The sequence below is a fragment of the Aspergillus viridinutans genome (assembly GCF_018404265.1).
Source record: "Aspergillus viridinutans IFM 47045 DNA, scaffold_1, whole genome shotgun sequence".
Taxonomy (NCBI): Eukaryota; Fungi; Ascomycota; class Eurotiomycetes; order Eurotiales; family Aspergillaceae; genus Aspergillus; species Aspergillus viridinutans.
In genome coordinates this window covers 1,201,117-1,226,023 of record NW_025091217.1, presented here as the reverse complement: position 1 = coordinate 1,226,023, position 24,907 = coordinate 1,201,117, and the positions used below count along the sequence as shown (strand labels likewise).

General features: G+C 51.9%; 11 protein-coding genes across 11 annotated transcripts; 4 read left to right on the top strand and 7 right to left on the bottom strand.

Moving 5' to 3' along the window:
• Positions 1-134: 134 nt before the first annotated feature.
• Aspvir_000336 (pH-signaling protein PalC) lies at positions 135-1,716 on the top strand (the record flags this gene model as incomplete). Its single annotated transcript, XM_043265473.1, has 2 exons — positions 135-1,409; positions 1,462-1,716. 2 exons carry the CDS (start codon positions 135-137, stop codon positions 1,714-1,716), a joined length of 1,530 nt encoding a protein of 509 aa, XP_043121408.1.
• A 366-nt stretch (positions 1,717-2,082) lies between these two features.
• On the bottom strand, positions 2,083-2,509 carry Aspvir_000335 (putative NADH-ubiquinone oxidoreductase 12 kda subunit; the record flags this gene model as incomplete). Its single annotated transcript, XM_043265472.1, has 2 exons — positions 2,083-2,177; positions 2,284-2,509. 2 exons carry the CDS (start codon positions 2,507-2,509, stop codon positions 2,083-2,085), a joined length of 321 nt encoding a protein of 106 aa, XP_043121407.1.
• Positions 2,510-3,096: 587 nt separating this feature from the next.
• Aspvir_000334 (putative alpha-1,6-mannosyltransferase subunit) lies at positions 3,097-4,605 on the bottom strand (the record flags this gene model as incomplete). The annotated part of the gene is made up of 3 exons (XM_043265471.1): positions 3,097-3,769; positions 3,822-4,107; positions 4,176-4,605. 3 exons carry the CDS (start codon positions 4,603-4,605, stop codon positions 3,097-3,099), a joined length of 1,389 nt encoding a protein of 462 aa, XP_043121406.1.
• A 1,344-nt stretch (positions 4,606-5,949) lies between these two features.
• Positions 5,950-9,146, bottom strand: Aspvir_000333 (serine/threonine-protein kinase; the record flags this gene model as incomplete). Its single annotated transcript, XM_043265470.1, has 3 exons — positions 5,950-7,744; positions 7,793-8,193; positions 8,256-9,146. The coding sequence occupies 3 exons, from the start codon at positions 9,144-9,146 to the stop codon at positions 5,950-5,952; spliced, it is 3,087 nt and encodes a 1,028-aa protein (XP_043121405.1).
• A 1,166-nt stretch (positions 9,147-10,312) lies between these two features.
• Aspvir_000332 (threonine aldolase GLY1) lies at positions 10,313-11,578 on the bottom strand (the record flags this gene model as incomplete). Its single annotated transcript, XM_043265469.1, has 3 exons — positions 10,313-10,422; positions 10,479-11,432; positions 11,491-11,578. 3 exons carry the CDS (start codon positions 11,576-11,578, stop codon positions 10,313-10,315), a joined length of 1,152 nt encoding a protein of 383 aa, XP_043121404.1.
• A 765-nt stretch (positions 11,579-12,343) lies between these two features.
• On the top strand, positions 12,344-14,128 carry Aspvir_000331 (uncharacterized protein; the record flags this gene model as incomplete). Its single annotated transcript, XM_043265468.1, has 2 exons — positions 12,344-12,624; positions 12,688-14,128. 2 exons carry the CDS (start codon positions 12,344-12,346, stop codon positions 14,126-14,128), a joined length of 1,722 nt encoding a protein of 573 aa, XP_043121403.1.
• Positions 14,129-14,389: 261 nt separating this feature from the next.
• Aspvir_000330 (RNA exonuclease) lies at positions 14,390-16,642 on the bottom strand (the record flags this gene model as incomplete). Its single annotated transcript, XM_043265467.1, has 1 exon — positions 14,390-16,642. The coding sequence occupies one exon, from the start codon at positions 16,640-16,642 to the stop codon at positions 14,390-14,392; it is 2,253 nt and encodes a 750-aa protein (XP_043121402.1).
• Positions 16,643-17,460: 818 nt separating this feature from the next.
• Aspvir_000329 (PICOT family protein) lies at positions 17,461-18,342 on the top strand (the record flags this gene model as incomplete). The annotated part of the gene is made up of 2 exons (XM_043265466.1): positions 17,461-18,201; positions 18,268-18,342. 2 exons carry the CDS (start codon positions 17,461-17,463, stop codon positions 18,340-18,342), a joined length of 816 nt encoding a protein of 271 aa, XP_043121401.1.
• A 334-nt stretch (positions 18,343-18,676) lies between these two features.
• On the bottom strand, positions 18,677-20,122 carry Aspvir_000328 (putative Gamma-butyrobetaine hydroxylase subfamily; the record flags this gene model as incomplete). The annotated part of the gene is made up of 1 exon (XM_043265465.1): positions 18,677-20,122. The coding sequence occupies one exon, from the start codon at positions 20,120-20,122 to the stop codon at positions 18,677-18,679; it is 1,446 nt and encodes a 481-aa protein (XP_043121400.1).
• Positions 20,123-20,958: 836 nt separating this feature from the next.
• On the top strand, positions 20,959-22,125 carry Aspvir_000327 (thiamine transporter TPC1; the record flags this gene model as incomplete). Its single annotated transcript, XM_043265464.1, has 4 exons — positions 20,959-20,991; positions 21,071-21,123; positions 21,197-21,350; positions 21,412-22,125. 4 exons carry the CDS (start codon positions 20,959-20,961, stop codon positions 22,123-22,125), a joined length of 954 nt encoding a protein of 317 aa, XP_043121399.1.
• A 322-nt stretch (positions 22,126-22,447) lies between these two features.
• Aspvir_000326 (tubulin alpha chain) lies at positions 22,448-24,298 on the bottom strand (the record flags this gene model as incomplete). Its single annotated transcript, XM_043265463.1, has 7 exons — positions 22,448-22,914; positions 22,990-23,493; positions 23,549-23,620; positions 23,671-23,758; positions 23,825-23,978; positions 24,072-24,130; positions 24,287-24,298. 7 exons carry the CDS (start codon positions 24,296-24,298, stop codon positions 22,448-22,450), a joined length of 1,356 nt encoding a protein of 451 aa, XP_043121398.1.
• Positions 24,299-24,907: the final 609 nt, after the last annotated feature.

Here is a 24,907-nt window from a genome sequence, read left to right as displayed (position 1 = left end):
TGTAGACTATCTGTGCAATAGGCTGTGCTATGGAGACAACTCTTGGCCTAGCGGTGACATCAACGGCTCATCCTTTCGCTTCCTCATCTCCGCCATCTTCAACCTCCGCATTACAGTGATATAACTCTAGCATCATGGTTTATGCCTTTGCTCTCCCCACCACCTCGCATCTTTCCTTTCAGACATTTCTATCATCTAGCACACATCCATCTTTACCCCAGGCTGCGTCTACCGCTCGGCATGCACTGCGCCTCGCCCTCAAGGCTCACAAAAGACTACCCCACAGTCCGCAACGAGATGCCCATCTCATCACAGTCCTCGGCGCGCTGAACGACTACCTACCGTACCTCGCTGCTATCTCGCATGGGTTGAGCGGCAGACCTGTCGAAACTGGAAGCAGCACGGGTGGTGAAGAAATCGACGTCACTCTCCACAGCGAGATCGAAACGGAATGGCGCGCTACATTAACCTCTTCCCCGTTGTCGCTGAAAAGCCGACCCACAAACGGCCGAGTCCGCGGACAAGGGATCGACTTTGAGATCGCGTTTGTCCTCACGACACTAGGCTACGTGCTGAGCAGCTTGGCTCGCTCAGGCGTCCTCCGCTCTCTCTACGCCCCTACCACTCCAACCCCAGAACAGCGCACCGCGGCCGTCCAGACCGCCACGAAATACCTCCTACAAGCGAGCGCAGTGCACTCCCTACTCGCGTCCTCGCCCTCGTTTACAGGCGCAGGACGCCAGACAGGCACGGCCACTGCCGTACCCGACCTGGACCCGGCGGCTCAGGCGGCGCTCTCGTCACTCGCGTTGGCCGAAGCAACTCTCCTAGCTGTGTTGAAAGACGACTCCTATGTCACCGCTTGCATACAGGCTCGAAACCCGAACGATAAGGACTGGATGGTGCGGGCGCCGGAGATCCCCAAGGTGCGTGCGCTGCTCTTTGCGCGCCTGTGCGTTCGTGCGGCCGAGTACGCGGAGCAGGCGGCTGCTGGCATGGGAGCGGTTGGCGCGCATGGCAAGACCGGAATTGACGAAGATGTCGTCGGCTATGCGCGGGTTCTGGGCCGTGTTGCGCGGGCTCGAGCATGTCGGTTTTTCGGTGTTGATGCGGAGCTTGCGGGGAAGATCGGGGAGGGGATTGCCTGGCTGCGGGCAGCGAAAGGCGCGTTGGGCCTGAGAAGTGCCCCTCAGGGGGAGAAAGAAGCTTCAGCCAAGAGTAAAGGGGGGTTTTCTAGATTGAAGAAGGAATGGGCTGAGCGACGAGAGGAGCGAAGGTTGGAAAAGGACTCTGGCGGCAAAGACCGCGCCGCGAAGGGTGAGCTTGACCCTGGCGATGATGCAGGCAGAGAGGAAGAGTGTCGTGTGATTGAAATGCTGGAGACAAAGTGGGAGAGGATGAACGATACGGTAAGTTATTTCTGCAGTCCTTGAGCAAGGCAAGTCTTTGACAGATCGATAGATCAACACGCAACTCATTCCACCATCGACGGACCTCTTAGCCAACCTGCCGTCCGGTCGGGACATTCATTCCCCGCCTGGTCCTTATAAGCTCCCGTCCCTGGACGAGGAACAACTCGTGCGAATGCGTGCACCGCCAGCAGAGGATGATTACGAGCCACGCATTGACGTGGATGACAGTGACGACGAGTTTACTGGTCCGGCGGGGGTTGCGCCAGGAGCGTTTCCTGAGCGAAGCGAAAGCACTTATTATTGACGATACCCTTCTCAGTTCAAGAATACGATGACGTTCAATGTATTTTGTATACACACTTGCTCCCAAGCGTAGAAGCACTCCAAGAGCCATGCCTTCGTGGAAGACTGAATAGCTCCAACCTTGAAGGTACATGTAATGATGTATTGCAATGGTGTCAGTGTCAAGATATATGTACAGGAAACCCGAACAAAAAACAATACAATCCATCTATCTCAACAATCCCCTGCCCATCCTACTCTTGACCCAATGCCCAGGCCTCTCCGGCAATGAGTAGCCCTACCACCACCCTCAACCGAAGACAAGGAAAACAGATGACACCCATTGATTCACTGCAAAGCTAAAACACACAAACCCAAAGCATATCGCTCACGCCGACTTCTCCCCCTCGCCCGCAAAATAGTTCTTCTCCTGGAACAGATAACCCTTGACCTTGCGCTCCTTGAGAAGCTCGAAATATTTCTCTGCAGAGAGTAACCAATTAGCGATGCCACTACAACTCCTCCGGAGGACACCAAAAGAGCTCCCCGACAGGTCACGACAGGACCTAGGGAAAGGCGAGTTACTCACCCCTCAACTTCCCACACTTCTCCAGATGGTTTACCCCCTCACGAGCATAACACTTGCCCAATTCCTCGCCGACAAGCCGGGACATCATACTGCGCACCCACTGTTCACGGATAATGGCGTCACGGGCATTGTGCAGGGCGACGTTGTCCTCGAAGTCGACGCCTTCGTATGTCGGGGGCACGGTGGGCTTCTTAGCCAGGAACGCGGCGGATTCGGGGGTGGGCATGTTGATACTTTTTCTTTTGTTTTCTTCGAGGCGGTCGGAGGAGGATTGGTTCTGTGGGAGGGATGTGAGGTCCGCTGCGCTGGGAGGAGCCGATTTAGCTGGTTATGGGCTTGTCGGGGTGATTCTTATGCCTTTTCATGGATGTCGTCGGCGGAATGGGATTGGGGAATTGGGATAATGTGATTGGCTGACTTGTAGGCGGTGAGATGTATGGCGGGCGAGATATGCTTATTGTGCATTTTCTAAGGCGGTAAGGCAGATTCTCGACCCTCTTGATTATTTTGACATAGTGAGCTTCTAAATTTCGATGCACCATCTGGCATCTCAAACAATACAATTAGGTTCATTCTATAGTAGTAGACTGATATGAATCGGAAAGCACCAAGCGCCACGCCAAATCAAACATCCTCGTAACCAGAGACGCCTCAGAGGCTACAGCCGCGATGCAAAGCAGACCAATCCAAGAAAGCAGTCAAGTCATAGATTGAGCGGTATAGGAGATATAATTGCTCAAGGAGAGATAACTCATGAAGTCATCGTATGCAGTGAAACGAAGGGGCGAAATTGCATGAAAGAAACTGTTAGATTCATTGCTGTTGCTCTTGCGGCTTGTCCTCCTTGGTCAATAGTCTGTTGTAAAGTGCGCCCAGTTCATCCTTCAAACGCTGCCAGCGCGTGCGGTTGAGCTTCTTGCTGAGCTCGCGATATTGGTACATCTCCCCCCAGCAGTCTCGGCCGAACTGACACCCGGCCATATTCACCATGAAGTCTCTTTCCTTCTGGGAGTAATGCACGTCGGGATCGCCGCCTTCACCACAAGCTCCGGGAGGGAATGAGTTGATGTAGCGCTGAGGCGTAAAGGCGACATTGCTGCGAATCCATGGTTGACTTCGGTACAGATACTCCAGCGCATCCTGTTCCTTGTGCTCCCAGTCCATGTGCTTCTGCTCGTACATGACAGGGTCCCACCAGATGTCCAATAGTCGATCAGACCACAGCGAGCGTTTGATGAAGAATGAGCCCAAGTTGAAGCCTCCGCAGTCTTGTGACAGCAATAAATCGATAGAGGATGGATCCCCGTCTCCTTCCGCTGAGCGGGATATTTCATCCAGGTAAGGTGCTGTCGGGGGATGGCTGATGTTCAGCGGGTTGTATAAGTTGATATCGCGATACGTTAGTGCGCCCAACCGATCGAAGATCTGATCCTGCAGGGAATAAGAATACTCCATGATCCAAGTGTTTAGGTCCAACCACCAAAACCTACATCGATCAGTCAGAAGAGGTGAATTTCCCGTGCAAGGCTTGAACTGACCACTCCGCATTTGGATACTTCCTCATAGCATCTCGGATGATATCCACTCGCTCCCAACTCTCCCGCCATTCATGCGAGTACCGCTTCTTCGCCAGCATGTTGACAATCTCCAATTCGTAACCCCACCGCTTCGCGTATTCCTTCTTGTTCCAGATACTGTTGCGCTCGAGGGCCCATTCGCGCGCTCCCTTCCACTCCATGACCCCTCCTTCCACATTGGATTGTAGGACGATCACGAACTTGCGCCCTCCGCCAAAGGATGATCGCCGGTAACTTTGAACGATGGCTGCAAGAACTCAAGTGTCAACAAATCTCTTCACATACAAGGCTAAAATGTTGTTTCGCACAGCGTACCTGTCCAGAAGAACAAATACCCAAGTAAAAGGACAATCAGCGCCAGAATGGCCCGCGACCGCCTCCTCCGCATCAAGCCCCTGGCGAACCCGAATCGCAACCCTGTCCCGGAATAGTTCTGGCCACGAGAGTATTCATCCTTGTCAACGTATCCATTTCGCGCCGAACCATTCATACGAAACCGAGGCAGGCTAGACGTGATCTTGCGTTTCGACCTGGAGAAAAACCCGTTATTCCTTGTCGAGAATGACGGATATCCTCGGACTTCATCGCTCTTCGCTCGAGCCGCTGCCCAGGATATGCCGCTGGGACCGTGTGAGTTAGGTGAAAGAAAACCGCTGCGCGGGGTTGACGTGCCGCTGCCGGGGGTAAGACCCGGACTTGACCACCCTCCTCCCGGGTGGGGAGAGGGTGATCGAGAGAGGGACATGGGGTATCGAAGCCGTCGGGGGAGTTGAAAATGGCGGGAACGTCGGCGCGGAGATTCTCATACGAGGCTCTGGTTTCCGGCTTGTCGTAACTCAACGAACGAAGGCGACCGTGATCGTTACTGCTGGGCACTCAATAGGATCGTCGCTGTTGAAGTAGGAACAGCAGTCCAGGAGGTCGATCTTCGGTGGAGTAAACGTGGCCAAGGGCCAGGAAGTGATACGGAGTAGTATCTGACAAGCAAACAACAAAAGAAAGATAACAAGGGAGAATCATCAATACGGAAATGGAATAGTAGCCATTCAACCACAAAGGGGACTGACTTTTGCCGTGAACGGGTCTGCCCGTTTCCGTCGAGAGCGAAGAATTTAAGGAACTAAATTGGGGAACCCGTGGAACGTTGACGGGGGAACCTAAAGATAGACAGGCGCACAGATGAGCGATAACAATATAATTGTTTGATGCTACGTTGACAGCGACATGTTGATGAGTCCTTGTGAGACATGACGGATAGAGATAGTTCAGTCAAGAGGTCCGTCTCACATACGGAGGATTGACCACAGAGTCAGACGACAGATTTAATCAAAAATAAGATTACATGATGGGACAGCCATGAGAAGAGGAAGCCATGATTCGAGAGTCTGCATTTGGCGGGAAATTAAATCGGGAACCGTAATATTAACGAGATCTAAGCCCTTCTTGTCACTAGTATGGATGACAGCTAAAGGACAATAATTAAGAAAGGCATATTCTAATAGAAGGTATCCGTGATGAATAACATAGACCTTGAGTGATTTAAGAGATGGGAATCTTCCATACTACCTAGACTGTTGAAGCAATGGAAGTTTGCAGCTTGCGTTGTCGACAGATCGTGTTACAATTAGGTAAATGGTAATTATCATACAATTACCATACTCGCCCATTTATTGTAAGTTCATTGGACCCTGAATTATCTCTTTAGGAATAGTGCCTATGACTTCATTCGTTACAAAAGTGATGATCGACAAGAGCGTGGCTTGGCATACCTGCAGAGATAGTACATCAGGATACAGGAGAAGAACCCATTCATTCTCATGTGTCAATATGATCGAGAAGCAGTAAGCATTTTGCCCACTTCAACTCATTTACGGATATCCCAGAACTTCGATCCAATGCCACCGTATACTCAACTCAGATGCAGACCTCTGCCGCGGTATCCCCAATGAGAAACCTCGCAGAAGGGTGGTGTGCCACAATAGAGCCACAGAGAGAACAGCTAACAATATAGCTAACAATAGCTGCGCAATAAATCCTCCAAAAAGAATCAGACGACCATCAAAAATCTACCTAACCCAAGTGCCCTTTCTCATCTTACATTCAGACCGTGCTTCTTCCCCCCATCGTTGTCTTTGCGCACTGGCGGTCGATTGGCAGCCGCGCCCTCCTTAGACATCAACACCTTGCGCACCACGAAGCCCTTTTCCTCCTCCGGTCGCGAGCGTGCGCTGTCTCCATGGTAGAATTCGCACTGAAACTTCAAGAACTTGTTGCGATGTCTGTAGACTGTGATGATATCGCCGGTGTACAGTTTCCCAAAGTGGAATCCCTCTCGAGTGCTGCTTCCCTCTGACCCACGGCGCAGTTCTGTGTCATTGACCCAGATGCACTTGCGAGTCTTGGTTGAAAGAATAGCCATTACTCCAGGAACCTCCATCCAGTTGCGCCCTGCCGCGATCTGCGCCTCAATAGCCGGCGCCCAGAAAGTCACTTCCAGTGCGTATGCAGGAATCCGCGTGTCCATAGGGTCAGGATGGCAGATGGTTGCTTGAGGACCGCGCCCCCAGGATGTCATTCGATCTTCCAAGCGGATCGTCAGGTCGAATATCGATCCCGGGAGAGAAGTAAGCTTTCCTAGAAGCGGACGAGACTGTTCATGCCGGTGGAGAGAGATGGTCGGAGGAATTTCAGTAGGCATCTCATGTCGCAGGGCCGCTGAGATATTGTCGCTCACTAGGTCTTCTGGTGGATGTGAGATTTGTCGGCCCGTTCGAGCGTCGATCGTGACCGCCAATTCAATGTCAAAAACCTCACCGGCAGTCGCTTCGGGTTTATCACAGGGGGCTTTGCTATTTTCTCTGGTGACCTCCCGACTGGAACGTTCACTAGCGGTATCGGGAAGTGGTAACTCAATTCGGCGGCTGAATTTGGCTCCCTTCGGTGTCGCAGTCCTCGGGTGTGTTTCCTTGTCGTGTTCCAGGCCAGGACTTCCATCGACTCCTTCATCCACGCTAGTCTTCAGAGCCGGCAGCTCGGTGGTCGCCGGGGGACCGTGTGCCGAAGTGCCAGGGTGCCACGAGTTCATGTTCAGCTGCCCAACGAGATTCTCAGCTCCCATCAAGCTTGGCGCGGATCCAGCAAAGGGATTGTCCGGAAGGGAAAGGACAGAGTTTAGGCTGTTGCCGTCGCTTATAATCGACTCACCGGTTGAAGAAACGAAGTCATGAACGCTAAGGTCATCACCGCCGAAGGCATTCATACTGGCTCCAAAGACATTGGAACTGCGCAGGGCAGAAGAGGTGATTTCGCCAAATAAGCGCCTCGGAGTAGTTTCAGGAATTGGCCGAGCAGCTGGGAAGCTTTCAATGTTTGGGAGTGATGGATAGTGAATGTCAGCAGGAAAATGGTCAATCCTAGGCCTCTTGGATTGTGCCAGATCGTTGGAATCGTGGCTTTCGTCACCGGTAATAACCGGTTCTGGATTGTCATTGAGCGAGATCTGTGACGCATCAAGCTCGTTCTCCAGATCTTCACCAATATCAGACAGGGCCCCGAAGTCCGTGGGTTGAATATCATTATCGTCGTACTCGTCAACGTCTGGCACATCACGTATCCACGGATGTTGAAAGCATTCACTTTCCTTCGGTCGTGCATGAGGGTCACGGTTCAGAAGGCGCCTAACAAAATCGACACCGGCCTCTGATACACCTTCTCTGCGCAGCACGTCATAATCAGGCTCGGTAGTCATGATATTCCGCAACATCTGAGACCCTCTGTCGTCGCCTCGACCCGTGTACGGAGGTGTACCGCTAAGGATGTGGAATAGTACCGCACCGAATGACCACATATCGACGGACTGATCGTATGGGGACGTTTTCGGAGGACTACGATTCAATATAAGCCATGCCCGCAATGGATAGAAGTTGACTTACTGATCACCCAATCGACGTCTTTTTCTGACTTCGCCTCGTCGATAGTTCTCATATTCCGGATACACCTCCGGCGCACAGTACAACAAAGTGCCACAAAAGGTCTTCAAGAACGTTTCCTCTTGAACGACCTTCGACAGTCCAAAGTCCGACAGTTTCACTTTCAGCGGCTCAAGCGAAGCGATCAGAATGTTATCGGGCTTTATATCACGATGTGTGATCCTGCGTTTGTGGAGATATTGCAATGCATGCAGGAGTTGCCGGGCCAATGTTTTGACCATGTCTTCAGGAATCTTGCCATGGGTCGAAAGATAAGTAGAAAGCTCCCCGCCAGGTACATATTCCATGATAATATAGATCCATCTTTCATGTTCATGGTGATCAATGTATTGTACGATGTTGGGCTGTTTTGAGTGGTAATTAGTCCTAAAAGTCCTGCACCAAATAAAAGGGTTTCAAAACTGACATGTTTCAGATCTTTCATGATTTTCATTTCATTGTCGACCTTCTGATCAAGAATCCCATTCTTCATGAACCTCCTCTTGTCGAGCTCCTTGGCGGCGTACACGGCTCCGTGTTGTTTTGTGGCAAGCTTGTAAACAGTTGCGAATGCTCCTTTTCCGATTTGGCCAGTCACATTGTACATGCTACCACCTGTCCAGTGCATTCCATACGCATTGGCTACTGTCCATTCCAGACTTGGTCGCACCGAGCCTTGACGGTTCTTCTGCATGGCACCTGCTGGTTGCCTCTGGACTCGTTCGAGGTAACGAAGCATATTCTCTGTGTATCGCATTGCATATCCATCCCGAGACGGAATGCGGACGACGAACCTTACCTCATCAGAGGCGTTGTTGCCGCGCAACACTTGTATGACAGAGCCGTTGGTCAACATGCGGCTGTTCTCTTTTTGATTCTTGCGAAGACGACAATCGTCTACAACGGTGCCGTTGGTCGAGAGATCTTCCAGCATCAGAATTCCGTCGCCGGTGAGGTGGATTCGGAAGTGCGTGTTGGATATGCGTTTCGCATTGTCGTCCGGGGCAAGAAGAAGGTCGCACCGGCTTCTGTTGCGCCCAAAGCAAAAGCCTAAATTTATATTACGGACGTTGGAGGATAGTCTGAGAGCGATATCCAGAGCTGCGGTATCCTGATCTTCGTATTCCAACTCATCTTTTTGTAAGATGTGTTGAGGCGCAAGGGAAGCAGTCGCGGCCACTGCCTCATGGGCGGCAAGGGATGTTGGATGCAAGATGCAGATGATGTCTGAAACATCGTCCTCAAGCAGACCAGAGTTGTTCCGACCAATACGGCGGGGATCTGTACATGGCTGAGTCGACTCCTGAGTCGCCTCCATCTAGAATGACGAAGGATTGCTCCCAAAAGAGACAAAGAAAATGAAAAAGAAGGAAATAGAAAATGAGCGAAATGGTTCGGTACCGCAAATTATAAAAGAAAAGACTGTCAAGACTGGGTTGTCTGGGGTATCAAAGCCGATGCGTGGGGAACTATGTCTGCATAACCAACCAATAATCAATACAAGTTCATAAAACGCTTCTGCCGATGTTAGAAGCCTGGCACTTCGTCTCACATTCCCTAAGGAGAGAGAAATGCCCTCTCACCTTTCAGGAGATCCAGAAATTGAAACCAAAAAAGTAGTATTGTGTCCAAAAAATCTGATTCGGGGGCCCCGAATAGATATGGCTGGCCAAACGCTCTTTCCAGGCGATGTAGGACTGGTCCCGTCGAATGGGTGTTTCTAGGCAACGAATCCACAGACGCGGGAATTCGGATAGGACAAGGAATAAAGAAAGAGACACCCAAGGCAAATAGAATCTAGAATTCCAGAAAAACTGAAATCCCTTGTAGGCTACCAGGTGCACAGTGATATGCGAGACTGCACTCGATCCACTTATTCATCACAAGCGGGTTATTTCTTATCCAGAAGATTGAAAGGATGGATTTCTGGGACCATTGAGTCAAAAGGCGATGAGAGGCTATGTATGAGAGAGGCTATCTGAGGCACGAGGGCTATGTCTAAAGTACAATAGGCAATGGTTAGTCCACAACAGCGATCAGCCACACGCAGAGACATTGCACGGAAACTCACACACTCAGCTGTTCCCCGTCGGCCATTTACTGCACAATCAAGTTCTTATGAGTTCTGCGATGGCCTTCACTTGATAGGGGTGGAGCCAACGACAGGGACGAGACAGGAGGCTGTCTGCAGAAAAGTCGTCGTCCGAGAAACAAGCTCCCAGGCTGTGGGTGAAGGTCCGCCTTTATTTTGGAGTCGAGTACGCCCCAGGCATCGACAAGGCATCAACAAGGCTAGTTCCTGAGGCCCTCCATTGAAGCTCTGTCCAATAGGACTGCTTCGTGATTTGGCGGCTGGGTCATCCATGGAACATCAATGTGACACATCAACTCTGTTTTTACAAGTCTTTAGGTTACGACAAGCTGGATTGAAAGTGTGCTGATCTCAATTACGAAAAAAAAAAAAAAAAAGTATCTAAGTTTTTATCACTGCTTCATTCCATAAGGAATACTTTGATCTGTGCTGCGCTGGTATTCGCCACTCAGAGCGCGATCGAAAACCTGCTCCAATATGCTGAGCGCGCTCTCGGAAACCTCTGTGACTAGTCAGAAACTACCAATCAATGCTGCTTGGGTGCTGTATGGGACTTACGATAATGCACAACGATTCGGCCTCCGAGTAATTTGAGACCAATCTCCTTTCCGATCTCGGCCAGGTCATTGGGACCTACACCAGAGGATTCAAGGTCCAGCCATACCATGTTTGTATGTACTGGATGTTGTAACTTGCCGCCACGGGCAGTCCACATCTCGGCGACTCTCTTAGCATTGATGTGAGTTTCTCGAAGTTTACCCTTCTGACCGTTGGGGTCTGGTCCGAAAGTCTCATCAAGGGCCACCCGTGCAGCCGCAGCAATTACTCCAGCTTGACGAACGCCGCCACCGATGGATTTGCGAAACCAACGAGCCTTCTTGATGAATTCATTGGATCCGACAATGATACTCCCAATTGGTGCGCCCAAGCCTTTGGAGAAGCATAGACTCACACTGTCGAAGAGGCCAGCATATTCTGGCAAGCTGCCGGCTCCAGAAACCACTGCTTCCCAGAGTCTCGCGCCGTCCAAATGTACCTTCACTCCGTTCTGATGAGCCCATTCTGTAATCCGACGAGCTTCGGCCAGAGGCATCACCATGCCATCTAGGGTATTCTCCAAGCTGATAAGCTTTGTTGGACAGTAATGTACGTCTTCGTCGAGCACTGCGTGCTTTTGAATGTCCTCCAGAGTAAGGTGAATACCGTTACTAGGCACGATAGGTTGCACCATGGCCCCAGTCAGCGAGCTGACGCCTCCGGCCTCGTAGCACACGATGTGAGAGCGATGATCACAGAGAACGGAGTAGGGGGGCTGCACGAGATGTGTCCGAATTGCAACCTGATTGCCCATAGTCCCCGACATGACGAGTAAGGCGCTCTGATGGTTGGTCCGTTCGGCAACATAGGCTTGGAGGTCATTTGTCACAGGATCCTCTTCCAAGACGTCGTCCAACAAGGTAGTCTGACAAATTGCTTCGAGCATCGACGGGGTAGGCTTGGTCATCGTGTCGCCTTGGGTGTGCTTCCATATTAGTTCCTTGTGTCTTCCACTGCACTGCAATGAACTCACTTCGCAAGTCGAATTCTGCTGCGCCAGCGCCTTGCCAACTACTGATCCTGCCATTGGTCCCATCGAGACTGGCTGAAGCGCTCGCCATGGTTAATACTCGATTGCGTCCGAACCTTTGAGCGGGGAAATGTGACCCGAAGGCAAGCAGTTGCCGGCGTAGAATGCGAAGAGCGGCGGTCATCAAGGAGGATCTGAGGCCTTTTTATCGAAACTGCTCAGGCATTTAGTCCAATCGGTAAGCAGCCATGCGGAGTTGCGACTTTTGATCTTCTCCTAATTCGGTGCCCGCCCACTCGGATGCGGCAGAAAGAACCAGAAGCGTGCGGGGTCAACTTCCATGTCTGACTCCTGACACCTATCCGTCCTCAGAGCATTGGAGAGTCAGTCGGAGTCAATTTGGAAGGAGGGTATGCTACAATACTTTCGTGCCGTGGTTAAATTAACATTTCATTCCACCAGCGACGAAGGCATGACAAGATATTTTGAATTATAGAAACCAATGCAACTGAGGATGAACGGAAAGCCCTTAGTGCCACATACTGTAATATCCAGATGAGACCAGACAGTAAGGTATTGGAGTGAATATCTCTCCGTAATATAACCACTAATTACTAGTAGGTATTAAATTGACCGTTAGGAGTAGAAACGCTATGATGAAAGTGGAACACCCCAAACGCGTTCTAGCCTTATCGAGAACCGGAAGAGGAATAGCTGGACCCGTCATCGTGTCAGTGGAACGCCTTACTCAGCATTCGAGATCACTGTGGGCACTCTACTACAAGACCCCAAGGTGGGCTTGCCATTCTTTTGTTCTCGACAGTCGCCAGTTCTTGTGCTGAATGTCATCTTTAGAATGGATCTGTCCAAACTCGCTCGTCCTGCTATTCTCTGCCAGTGCTCACGCTGTTCGAGCTCCCTAGCTGCGCTCGAAAATGAGTGGGCCAGGCTGTCCAACTCTTACGCCGTCGCTACAGGATGGCTGAGCGTCGAACTTCACCGGATCTCGATCTCAACGGAGAAGAAGCAGGTGCCGCAGAACTCTGAAATGAGCCTTTTGCGAGGACGTATCCTGCAGGAAATTGCTTGCAAGCTGTGTCAGCAGAAACTGGGGGTTCTGTGTGCTTTAGACGATGGGTGAGTGCGAAAGTCAAGAAGCAGGGTCATGTGCAAGTGTGCGCCTTCTAACTTGGGCTACAGTCCTAATATCTTCTGGAAGCTATCCAAGGTGTCATTTAGGGAGATTGTCACCATGCGCACGGTTGAACCCCTTTTTAAAGACGGCTCCCTCGAACGTCTCCTCTGTCCAACTCCGAAAGAGTCATCCACCAGTCGCGCTTTAATATCTTCCGGTCCTTGCGAGGTCGACGGAAATACCATGTCGATGGAACAGCAGATTCAGCATCAAGGTGTCAGCATTGATCACATCTCCAACTCCGTTAACAACCTGCACGATACCATGTCGGAATTGAAACATTCCTTCACATCACTTCGGATAGAGTTGAATGGTCCTGGGCGCCTTCATTCTGACAGTTCCGGTACTCACGGAAGCGATTTCGATATGATCAGGACGGTGTTGAAGGAGCTCAAATCGAAAGCCGAAGAAATCGAGACATTGAAGTTGGAGATCCAGACTCTCCAGTTGAAGAATCGATACATGGAGGAGCAGACAACAAGGCACTCTACTGCGACTCTCGGCATGGAAACGACCGTAATTCCAGAAGTTCGGAGTCCTGGGCTCCTTCAAGCTGGTAGGAAACGGCCCTGGCCTGACTCGTTCCCAAGTGGTCGCACCGAGCCCATTGCGGACTCGTTCGATGAGGAAGATGACACATTCGGCGATTTTTCTCTCGCGGATATGCATGCTCAATCTGTCAAAATTCCATTGAAAGATCCCGAGCCTGTTCGTGCCATAACCGACTCAACGCGCCACCTGATACCACCTGAGTCGCCTAGACTTCGCATTGAGGTCACTCGGTCGCGTCAACATACGCCACACTTCGACAACATGGTCGAAGACACTCAAGGCACAATGGACACGCAACAGGCCGCTGTGGTCAAGCGGCCTCGTATGTCCCATTCGGCTGACCGGCCTTCGTCCCGGGGAAACACCGAGAAGAAAAGGCCAGGACGACCGCGTAAATCATTCAGCCAGGCTGCCAAGCCGGACTTTTCTCAGACACCCAAACCGACGCCCTTGAGCGAACAAAATGGCAACGTTGGCACAGTTAGTCAAAATGAACAGATACCACTAAACACGAGCCCTAGCGAAGCACTGGAGGCCAGGCAACGGGGCTCCGCTCGTTCACGAACCTTGCGCAGTCAGTCGAGGCCCCCTTCAGCGCGCCAGTCTGGCAACGGAAGTTTCCCATCGAGGAACGGGGATCAGAACGCATCAGAAGAGAGTCTGCCAATGACGACGGAGGAAATATCCCAACACTCAAACAAAGAGGCAGGCAGTCAACCACAGAATAATGAGATTGACTCCACGAAGGAGAATCTGCCGACATCAACGCAGATCAAGCCTTCAGGTATTAACAATGATGACGAGACACGAAAGGCGAAGATAGCAGCGCGGGATTTGATGGCGCGTTTAGCAATGCAACGCGAGGAAGCAATGGAGACTGAAGAAGGCCGGTGACAATGTAGGGTGCAGTTCGTGTCATGTATTTCTAGACAACTATTCAAAAAGGATTATAAGCAGGCCTTTACTATACATATCATTGCAAGTGTTGGCAAATGCAGAAATGTTCATGTCATGTACTTCATCTATCTTCATCAACCTCAATAAAATGTCTGGGTATCCTGACTCCCATCATTCAATAAACCAACGATAACCGACATCTACCCAACAAGGAAGGCCATATATGCAAGACACAGACAAGCCCGAGGAGAGAATTCTCTATTTGACACACATAAACCCACAGCCCTCCCTGGCCCTTTCACAGGCCTTCTTCAACGCCTGTTCCTCCGCATCCGTCCATTTAACAGTCAACTCATCCCACGGTTTGCGCGAGTTGAACTCCTCCCGGAAAGTTTTGTGCATGGCCTGTAACCGGCTGACTTCTCGTGGGTCCCCGGTGCCCGAATATACCATGAACAGGGTACAAGGTGGAAGGGAGTCGTAGATGCGTTGGATGTTAGCGACTGTGCGGGCTACGGTATCTGCCAGGGCACCCCGAGCAGCGGCAGTAGGCTCGACTGTACCCGAACCCGTCGGGGTGGTTTCTTCGGGAGGAGGGTCCAACGTCGTAGACTCGTTGGCGTTGTTCGGATCGGGTAGACGATTGCACCACCCGCGGAGAACCTCGAGTTCTCGCATTCGGGCCCAGGTGAAATCCACTCCGCCTCCTGGAATAGATGGGTTGCTGGGATCGCCTTTCACGACGGCGGAGACGCCTTGGACAACTTCGTCATCATTCTGGCACCCGATCGCGACGGTCGCCTGCGACCCGAATCCGCGCTCGGGGTTGCCCCAGTCCACGACGGCTCCTGTACGGCCTTCGCCAGAGGTGGTTGCTTTCCCTGGACGCGGGGAACGGCCAAGGCGCCGGAAGATGCTTTCGTTCGAGGCATCGCTTGTGCCCCATCGCTCGCCCTTTTCGCATTTTTGCTTCACCAGCTCCAGCACGGCACGGGCGTCCTCCACGGAGTCATGGCCAGTTTGGCCCTTTTGGATTTCCTTCCCGAGATATTTCTGAGTGAGCCATTTCAAGCTGCATTTGAGTGGTGGTCCGCGAGGGTGCGGATAGACGATCGCGGTGTCAGCGATGAAGGGGTGCGTAAGCTTGAGAGCGTTCAGGTCGGAATTGAGCGAGTGGCCCACCAGCACCGTGCGCGGAGTGAGAATAGTAAGTAGCTTTTGCTGAATGTCGGCGAGAGTGGTAGTGACAGAATCCAATTTCTCTTTCGTGATTCCGGAAAAGCGGGTCAGGTAGTCGATGATGGGCAACTGTGGCTTCACAAGCTCATCCAACACCACTTCGCCGTCCCACCGTACCAAGCTGATACGTGTAAGTTCTGATTTACCACCTTCCGTGATGCACATCTCACAATCCAGTGCTAGTATATCGCGACCGGCTGTTACACTGCCCTGTTGAATCTCATGCTCAGGAACTTGTCCCGCTTCCAAGCTCGGGACATGTGTATCGACCCAGCCATCCTCGGTGGACTGGCCAGCTCTCTTGCGATTTTCCGCCAACGCCAACTTCTCCTTTTCAGTTGGCAAGAGGGCCGGATGAAGGACATAATCGTTTTCACGCAGATCATCAGCACTGCTAATGAATGCTGTGATAGGTGTACGCTTAGGGACGTAGCTTTTGTCCACTTTAGGCGGTTTGGGGCCCTTGCCCCCACTGTCTTTGTTCTTTGGCAGAGAAGAGAGTAGGATGGCTTGGAGAGGAGAATGAACCTTGTTGTACTTTGAGTCCCCAGGGGCCCTGACGGGCCAGATGTGTGGAAACATTTCCGCTAGTGGTCGTAATGGTTCCGGAAGATTGTCTCGTGTTAAAGGACGGGGGTTGAATCGGCGCGATCGATCTTCCAGCGGAAGGCCTTGTTTCCACCGAAGGAAGTTGGCCTTGTCCTCATCCTCTTCGGCCGTCTTGTCACCAGCGGAGTCTTTCTGCTCTGCGTCGGGAGCTTGAGTCGATCGAGCATCCTGATCTTCAGGTTGAGGTTCCAATGGGAGTGTTCCGTCAAACATCCCTATTTCCAAACCGGGAACCATCAACACGACAATTTTTCTAATATGACCTGAATGCTTGATGGAGATCCACTGAGGTGCGATGCCATCCGCGAAGCAGTAAAGCAATAGACTTTGGAGATCCGCGATGCGGATGGAGGATTGCAGTCGACCTTCCACATATGTAAGCACAGGATATTTCGTCTTTTCGCCGTCAACTCTCTTCTTTTTCGTGGGTCTTTGCACAGATACACCATCTTTCGTCTGATCATGGATTCCTTCTGTAGGTGTCGCATCAGAACCTACAGTAGCTATCCCGCTGTCGTCTGCCGCTTGTGGCTTTGCACCATGAAGAAGTGATAGAGTTTGGGCTACTCCAAAGCCATTCGTATTATCGGAAGGATGTCCGACTGGATCCTCATCATCTGAGCATTCGGCTTCTCTGCGCTTGCGCTTGTTTGCTCCAGCCATATCTGGACCGGTGGTGGCCAACAAAGGCAGATATTTAGTGGCTAGATCAGTTGCAAACACTTATGATATAGGACATTCGTCTTTCTTTGTGAATAACCCGTCTTAGATTACAGAACTGAACTCGGCATAAAGCAGTTTTTCGAAACCCTCCTCGCTGGTTGTTTGTCAAAAATGCTCAGCAGAAGGGATTGGATGGACTTTTTGAGACCACGTGATGATAAGTATCCAAGACAATATAAATAAGCACCAGATCACGTGATGATAATGTCCCTCGAGCTGTTGAATGACCAAAAAAGCCCTGCTGCAAAAGAGGCCATCAAGTCAAGCTAACGTTGTACTTCTCATCTTTGATTGGGATTTGTAATGCTCTCTGAGGTTCATTATTATTACAATGGACGAAGAAATATCATTTGCTGACTCATTGCGATGGCGTCAGGCGGATTATGGTTGATCCTCAACTACTCCGTAGTAGGTAGGGTTTCTCCGCGGAACAGAACCAAACAGAAGCGTAAGAAACGGTAAGGTACCTTACGTACGTCTAAGTCTGGGCCGATCTGATAAGCCAAAAATTCGCCTTCCGGTCTCGTGCATCCCAACTCTTCCCCTCCGTACCTCCAACGCCTTGTATACTTGAGAGGACATTGCATCTACTTTCTTTCTCATCCTACTCCTGGGGACCCTTCTTCTTCGAAAACAGGCTCATAGATTTTCGTCCGCGTCTTAGCTGTTACTCTATCAACTCCCGTTATCAAAAGGTCTACTCCACCACGCAATTTAACCCCACGACAGTGCCCCCGCGATATTCTCCCTCAAGCACCATGTCGACACTCAACGAAATCACCTCGGACGCCGACTTCTCGGCACACACCTCCTCTCTCCCTCCATCGGCCTTGCTTGTCCTCTACTTCCATGCGCCATGGGCAGCTCCCTGCGCCCAGATGCGCGCCGTTCTCTCCGCCCTCGCCTCCCAGCACCCCGTCACCACCCCGCCCACCATCTCCTTCGTGAGCATCAACGCCGAAGAACTCCCCGACATCTCCGAAGAGTACAACGTCACAGCAGTGCCCTACGTGGTCCTTCTCCGCAACGGCCAGATCCTCGAATCCATTAGCGGCAGCGACGCCGTCAAGGTGCGCGATGCGGTCGAGCGGCACGCGGGCGCTGGATCGGGCGCGGGCGCAGATGGCGCGAACAAGACCGCTATCCCTCCCCCTTTGACGGCTACACCTCGCGAGGATGCCCCTGCGGCTGCTACGCAACCGCCCGCTCCCTCGACTCAAGCATTGACGCCCGAGCAGTCCAAGGAGGCGCTGTTTGCACGGTTGGCGGAGCTGGTGAAGGCTGCGCCGGTCATGCTCTTCATGAAGGGTACACCCAGTGCGCCGCAGTGCGGGTTCAGTCGTCAGTTGGTTGCGATCCTGCGGGAGAGGAGCGTCAAGTACGGGTTCTTTAATATTCTGGCCGATGAGGACGTCAGACAGGGGTTGAAGGAGTTTGCGGACTGGCCTACATTTCCCCAGTTGTGGGTTGAAGGGGAGCTCGTCGGTGGATTAGATATCGTATGTTCTTCCATCGTCGCTTCTGTGGCTGGAAAGTCATTGCTAACTGATATATTACTGATACAGGTCAAGGAAGAGATCAACAACGACCCCGATTTCCTGAGCCAGTTCTCCGTTAACAAGGCTCCTGCTACCGCTTGAAGATACCACAGGTGCTCTTGGTACATGATACAAACTTCCTTGAAGACTATTTTATACTCCCATGTATTCCCTCTTCGTTAGACTTTGAGATTTAGCAATGATGAATATAATCCTTTTCCGTGTTGACAGTTATATCCTTTGCCTCGACCATGATTGCGCCGCGGAATTTAGCATGCGCAGGTATCAGAAGGCTGAATATTGTCTGATAACCCGCTACAATACACAGAGCGCTTATACTTATATAGCAGCGAACTCACAAGTTCAAGATGGATGCCTCTTCTTGTTGAAAACCACATCGCTCAATTTGCGTCCGAAATATAAGAAAGAATTTGGTTTACTCTGTTTCGTTATTTTTGGCGGTAGCTTGTTTCCCTGCGGCAGCCTTGGGCGCATTTCTGGGCCTTTGAACACGGGTTTCATGCCAAAGCTGGGCATGGGCGTTACGAGACGTTCTGAAGGTGGAAAGAACGGCATCCTCGTCGACGTAGGCGCCGGCCAGCCACCGCTTACCCTGTTCGGTGTTGAACTTGTTACGGGCGTGGAGGACTCGGCGATTCTCGAAGATGACACATTCGCCCGGGTTCAACTTAAGCTGGAAGACGTTGTAACCGCGTTCGATTTCACTCGCGAACATCGCGAGAGCTCGCCTGTACTCACTCCAGTGCTTGTGGATGTGGTCATCCGAGATAATCGGCGCTTGGAAGGGGGGCGAGTAGTTGACGTGGACGATTTGTTTCGTCAGGTCACCGTCTTCCATCTCCAATACAGGCCAGCTGTTGTTGTAGACGTGTTCCTTGTGGTTGTATTCGTAGCTCAGGTGCAGCTTGCTCAGATCTTTGAAGGCTTCTGGGGATCTCCAACGCAATAGATCCGCAGCTCGGAAGCTGTCCACGAAGAGGGACTCGCCCCCGTCGCATGAGTTCTCGAGGCAGTGTAGCAGCTGAAAGCCCGGGGGCTCGTTCATGTACATGAGGTCCATGTGGAATCCGAGGGAGACGTTGGTGTAGGCGACGTTCTTCGCCTGGGGGACGCTGCGGACATCCCAGGTCGGTCCGTAGAAGGTGTTTCGCAGGGGTCCCATCCGGGTTGCAATCTTCTCAACCATTTCCCGCGAGTCGGGGATATCCTTAACGAAGATGATGCCCATCAGAGCTAGATGGCGCATAGACCTGATGAATGCTTTTTCGTCGTTCATGTAATCCTCGTACGAGACCCAGTGCTGAACCTCTTGCATGGTCTTCTTGTCCCAGAAAAGCCGACGCCTCATCTTGCCCGTATCCGATCTGGGAGGGTTGGCCCTCTGGTCTTTAAGCATTGTAGCATTATACTTGGACACATGGTCCGGGCCCCATCCCTCGATATCAGACGACCATTTTATCTGCAGCTCCTTGCCGTCCCATTTAACGTCCCGAGGAACAATTAAGGGAGGAATGTCCGTAGTGCGGAACTTGCGTTGTTTCGAATGTTCGTCTACGCAGAGGTTGCATTTACAGGCATCGCGCAGGAGCATGTACCTGAAGCCCCGAATCTCTCCGTCAACCATGACACTCAGTCTGGCTTTCACCAGCCTGACCCCTTCCGGAGCGGGCTTTCCCAGATATTCTTGAGCATAGTCAGTATAACTATGTTTTGAGATCACTCCGTTCAGGGCAGGGTAGGCTGTCTTTGGCTCCTGTGCCTGTTCCGTAGATGGGGTTGAATAGCTCCGTCGGGCGAGGAATGGGCGTAGAGGGATGCTCCGCCATGGTAGCCGGACGAGAGGTGTTAGAACCCGGCTCATGGTGCGTCAGCGGTGCTTCAATGACCTGCGATCTTGAGCAATGTATGGAAGAACCGGGAGGGGATGTTGATGTTTACGGAGTAATGTCATGCAATCCATCAAACGCGGAGTCGCGTGTTGCTAATTTCCACGCCGAGGTTACAGACCGTATCCGGATTAGTGGATTGCCGCCTTAACAGACCGACTGAGTTCCTCACTTTTGGAGACTTGACAAACAGATGGCGATGCTTCTGTCTGGCTTCGTATACGTCATCAAGGAGCAGGCAGGGTGATATTCTCTGCTACGGAGTACTGATGCTGAGATTGATTCCATGATGTTATCAATGGTCAAGCACCTCAATCTACCCGCCCGGTCAGCTGTGTCAGTCACTACTGCATACGCCACGATAGATAGCCCTGCCATTGGTGGTATAATTATACCCAGCACGAGGTATTGAGCAAGAATGTCTATCTTGACAATCGAAGCATTCCAGAATTCCAGACAGTATCTCTGAGAAAAGGTAGCAACAGTATCTACCATAGTAGCAGTAACGGAAATGACCCGTAGGTAAGGTAGCGTTCCCTTTACGTATTGTTTACCCAACAGGAATCATGCTGTCTCCATCCCCCCAGATCCTGATTTATCCACAGCTTATCAGCGGAGTGCAAGCCCTTCATCCATCCTAAAAATCTTTTTATCCATTGCTGCAACACTACAAAGTCGCCGCTAAGGAAATCCATCCCATCTCATGAAAGCGTCCTGGTCACCAAGTCTGCGCTGACGTTCCCCGAAAACCCCCGACACCGACAGTCCAGCCTATCCCAAGCCCAAGCCTATTGCTTCACATATCACATGCATGTCGGCCGGGGGCGAACACCTCAAGGATGAGGTACGTCCGGCCTCAGAGTCCCGCAGTCTCCTTACATCGAGTCCTTGAGCCTTCAATTCAAGTACTGACACGAGAAAAGGGCACGCGACGTCAAGTCGTTCTCTCAGGTGGAATCGCCGGGCTGGTCTCGCGGTGAGTCCAACCTATCTGCTCTACAGCCCTGAATCGAAATCGCAGCAGCTAATCCACTACCCTTGTTGAACAGATTCTGCGTCGCCCCTCTCGACGTCGTCAAGATCCGCCTCCAGCTCCAGATCCACTCCCTCTCCGATCCGGCCTCCCACCGCGATGTGCTCGGTCCAGTATACAAGGGGACCCTCTCCACCATGAGGGCGATCATCAAGCAAGAGGGGATAACAGTGCGCTTTCTCATCGCCGTCCGAACCATCAAGAAGCCAAGCTAATGGATGTTGACAACAGGGCCTCTGGAAAGGCAACATCCCCGCCGAACTCATGTACGTCTGCTACGGCGCCCTGCAGTTCACAGCCTACCGCACCACAACCCAACTCCTCGCACAACTCGACCCGCACCGTCTCCCGCCCGCGCTGGAATCCTTCGTCTCGGGCGCTGTAGCCGGCGGCCTAGCTACGGCGTCGACGTACCCACTTGACCTGCTGCGAACGCGCTTCGCGGCCCAGGGCACCGAGCGCATCTACACCTCGCTGCTGGGGTCGGTGCAGGACATTGCGCGGAAGGAAGGGCCGGCGGGGTTCTTCCGGGGCTGCAGTGCGGCGGTTGGTCAGATCGTCCCGTACATGGGGCTGTTTTTTGCGACCTATGAATCGTTGCGGCCGGTGCTGTCCGGGCGGGAGAACATGCCGTTTGGGTCCGGTGATGCCGCTGCGGGAGTCATTGCCAGTGTTCTGGCCAAGACTGGGGTGTTTCCGCTTGACCTCGTGCGAAAGCGACTGCAGGTCCAGGGTCCCACACGCACACTGTATGTGCATCGCAATATCCCCGAATACCGCGGCGTATTTAGCACCATCGCTATGATAGTGCGCACCCAGGGAGTCCGGGGCCTCTACCGGGGACTGACGGTGAGTTTGATCAAGGCCGCGCCAGCTAGTGCCATCACCATGTGGACTTACGAGCGATCTTTAAAACTCCTCCGCGACTGCCGTGTGGCTGAATGACTTGATGTAACAACCCATCTGTAATATTATCTAGTTGTACAATAGTTCTCGTTTAAGCCTGTACCGTCCTCACGAACATAGACAAAAAGGTGGCATACTGGATTATTTCTACTACTTCGCGATATCTGCCTATTTCTGTTTTTACAGGAAAAAGTTCAAAGACTAAAGATCAACGCTAGCAAAAGCATTAACAAGAGGGGTTGTCGCAAGCGGAAGGATGGAATACAGTCACAGGTTGGCAGGAGAAACAGAGATACATGAAGCATGAAGCATGAAGCGGATTCATCGGATGATGGCGAGCGGACAAAGCAAGAAAGGGCGATTAGTACTCGACCCCTTCTTCCTCGGGTTCCATACCATCACTGGCCACCTCCTCATAGTCCTTCTCCAATGCGGCAAGGTCCTCACGAGCCTCGGAGAACTCGCCCTCCTCCATACCTTCACCCACATACCAGTGCACAAAGGCACGCTTCGAGTACATGAGGTCGAACTTGTGGTCGAGACGACCCCACGCCTCGGCAATAGAAGTGGTATTGGACAGCATGCTGACGGAGCGGTCGACGGGAGCCAACTCGCTGCCGGGAACACGCACTGGCTTCTGGTAGTTGATACCCAGCTTGAAGCCGGTGGGGCACCATTCGACCAGGTTGAAAGATGCCTTTGCTTTGAGGGCGGCCACAGCTTGAGTGCAGTCGCGGGGAACGACGTCACCACGGTACAAAAGGGCAACGGCCATGTACTTGCCGTTACGAGGATCGCAGACGACCATCTGGTTGTTGGGCTCAAAGCCTGCAGCATAAGTCAGTTATGGTGATGTGTCCCACATTTTCCAGTGAAGAGAAGAAAACGATATGATGCACATACACTGGAAGGTAAGATCCTGCACCTTGAAGCTCTCATGGGAGCTGCGGTTGCTCGAAACTACGGGCGCGTAAGAGATCAGGGGATAGTGGATACGAGGGAACGGCACCAGATTTGTCTGGAACTCAGTCAAGTCGACATTGAGTGCGCCATCGAATCGGAGACTCGAGGTGATAGAGCTGACCACCTGAGCGATCAGACGGTTCAGGTGCTCGTAACCAGGACGGGGAATGTCCAAGTTGCGACGGCAGATGTCGTAGACAGCTTCGTTGTCAACTAAAAAGGTGCAGTCCGAGTTCTCAATAGTGCTGTGGGTGGACAAGACGGCATTGTAGGGCTCAACGACGGCAGTCGACACGCGCGGCGAGGGGTAGATGGAGAACTCCAGCTTGGATTTCTTGCCATATTCGGCCGAAAGACGCTCCAGGAGCAATGCACCAAAGCCAGAACCGGTACCGCCGCCAAAGGAGTGGAAGATCAGGAACCCCTGCAACGAGTTGCAGTTGTCTGTTCAAAGTTAATGAGAAATTCAGTCCGGTTAGCGGCCTGCGATGGAGCCTACCGGCAACGCGACGAACTCGATCAACGACGCTATCCACGAGTTCCTTGCCAACGGTATAATGACCGCGAGCATCTGCCATGTATTAGCCCTTACTCTTCCTGCGAAGACAACCTTCGGCTCACAGTTATTGGCGGCATCTTCCTTTCCGCTGACCAAGAGTTCGGGGTGGAAGAGCTGGCGGTAAGTGCCAGTGCGGATCTCGTCAATAGGCTACTACAGTCAGCTTAGATGTTCATCTTCCATCTGATCCTGGACTCAGATCTAAGTGCGACGCACCGATGGATCAAGATCAACGAAGATAGAGCGAGGCACGTATTTGCCGTTGTTCGTCTCAGTAAAGAAGGTTTCAAAAGAGCCTCCGTTGTTGTGCGATTCAGGCACCTCGGGATCGAGACGACCGTCAGCCTTGAGACCATGCTCTAGGAGATACCTGCACAGCAAGCAAGTCTATTAGCCCAAACAATTGCACCCAAAGACCATCACAAGCGATAGTGTCAGCAGAACAAAAGCGGTGAGTCCTCACAGTTCCCAGGCACTGTTACCGAGCTGAGTACCAGCCTGGCCAATATGGATATGGCAAACCTAGAATACCGCGATAAGATATGTCAGAATCTCCATGCAGTAAAGAAGCCCGTGGTCGATGTTTTGGACGTTGACAGGGATCCGACCATCCCAAGTCGTGGTTCAGGAGGGGCGAACGTGCGGGGGAGCAGGGGTAAATAAACCGGAGGGGCATACCTCGCCTCGCATGATGATGGTTCAGCGCAGACTTGCGGGGAGAAGAGAAGACGACTCCTAATAGCGGTTTGATACAGATTGGATCTAGCGGAAAGAAAATGGCAGAGTACTGATGAAGAGGAGGAGAGGAGCGAGAAGAAGAAGACAGTCTGGAAGGCGGTCGGTCGTTCAGGAAGATGCCCTGATGGTTTGCGCCTACCCGTTGCGAGTGGAACACTGTCAACAATCAACAACACCATGAGTAGCCAATCAGCGCTTGTCTTTGCTGTTAACTGGTTTGCGCGAGGATCCTAAGGTACCTTACTGAGCCCAGAGCTTTGTTCGTTTATGGGTTATAAACGCCTCATATGAGACACCCCATGGATGCATCAGGCAACCTCTGAACTTATAGCTAGAGTTTGTCATGGTGTCTCTGAACGTTTTACAGTACCTTCTTACCACGTGTTGCTTTCCTAATGGAATGTGGGGATCAGTAGATAGAATATTACACGTCCTACTGAGTGAGGAGCTCCCCGGGGTTTAGTATAAGCAAAGACCAAAACTTACTAAAGTATCTCTGGACTTCAATAAGGTGTGCAGAAGGAGTTCATGGCATTACTGACTTAATGGTCTGCCCCATGG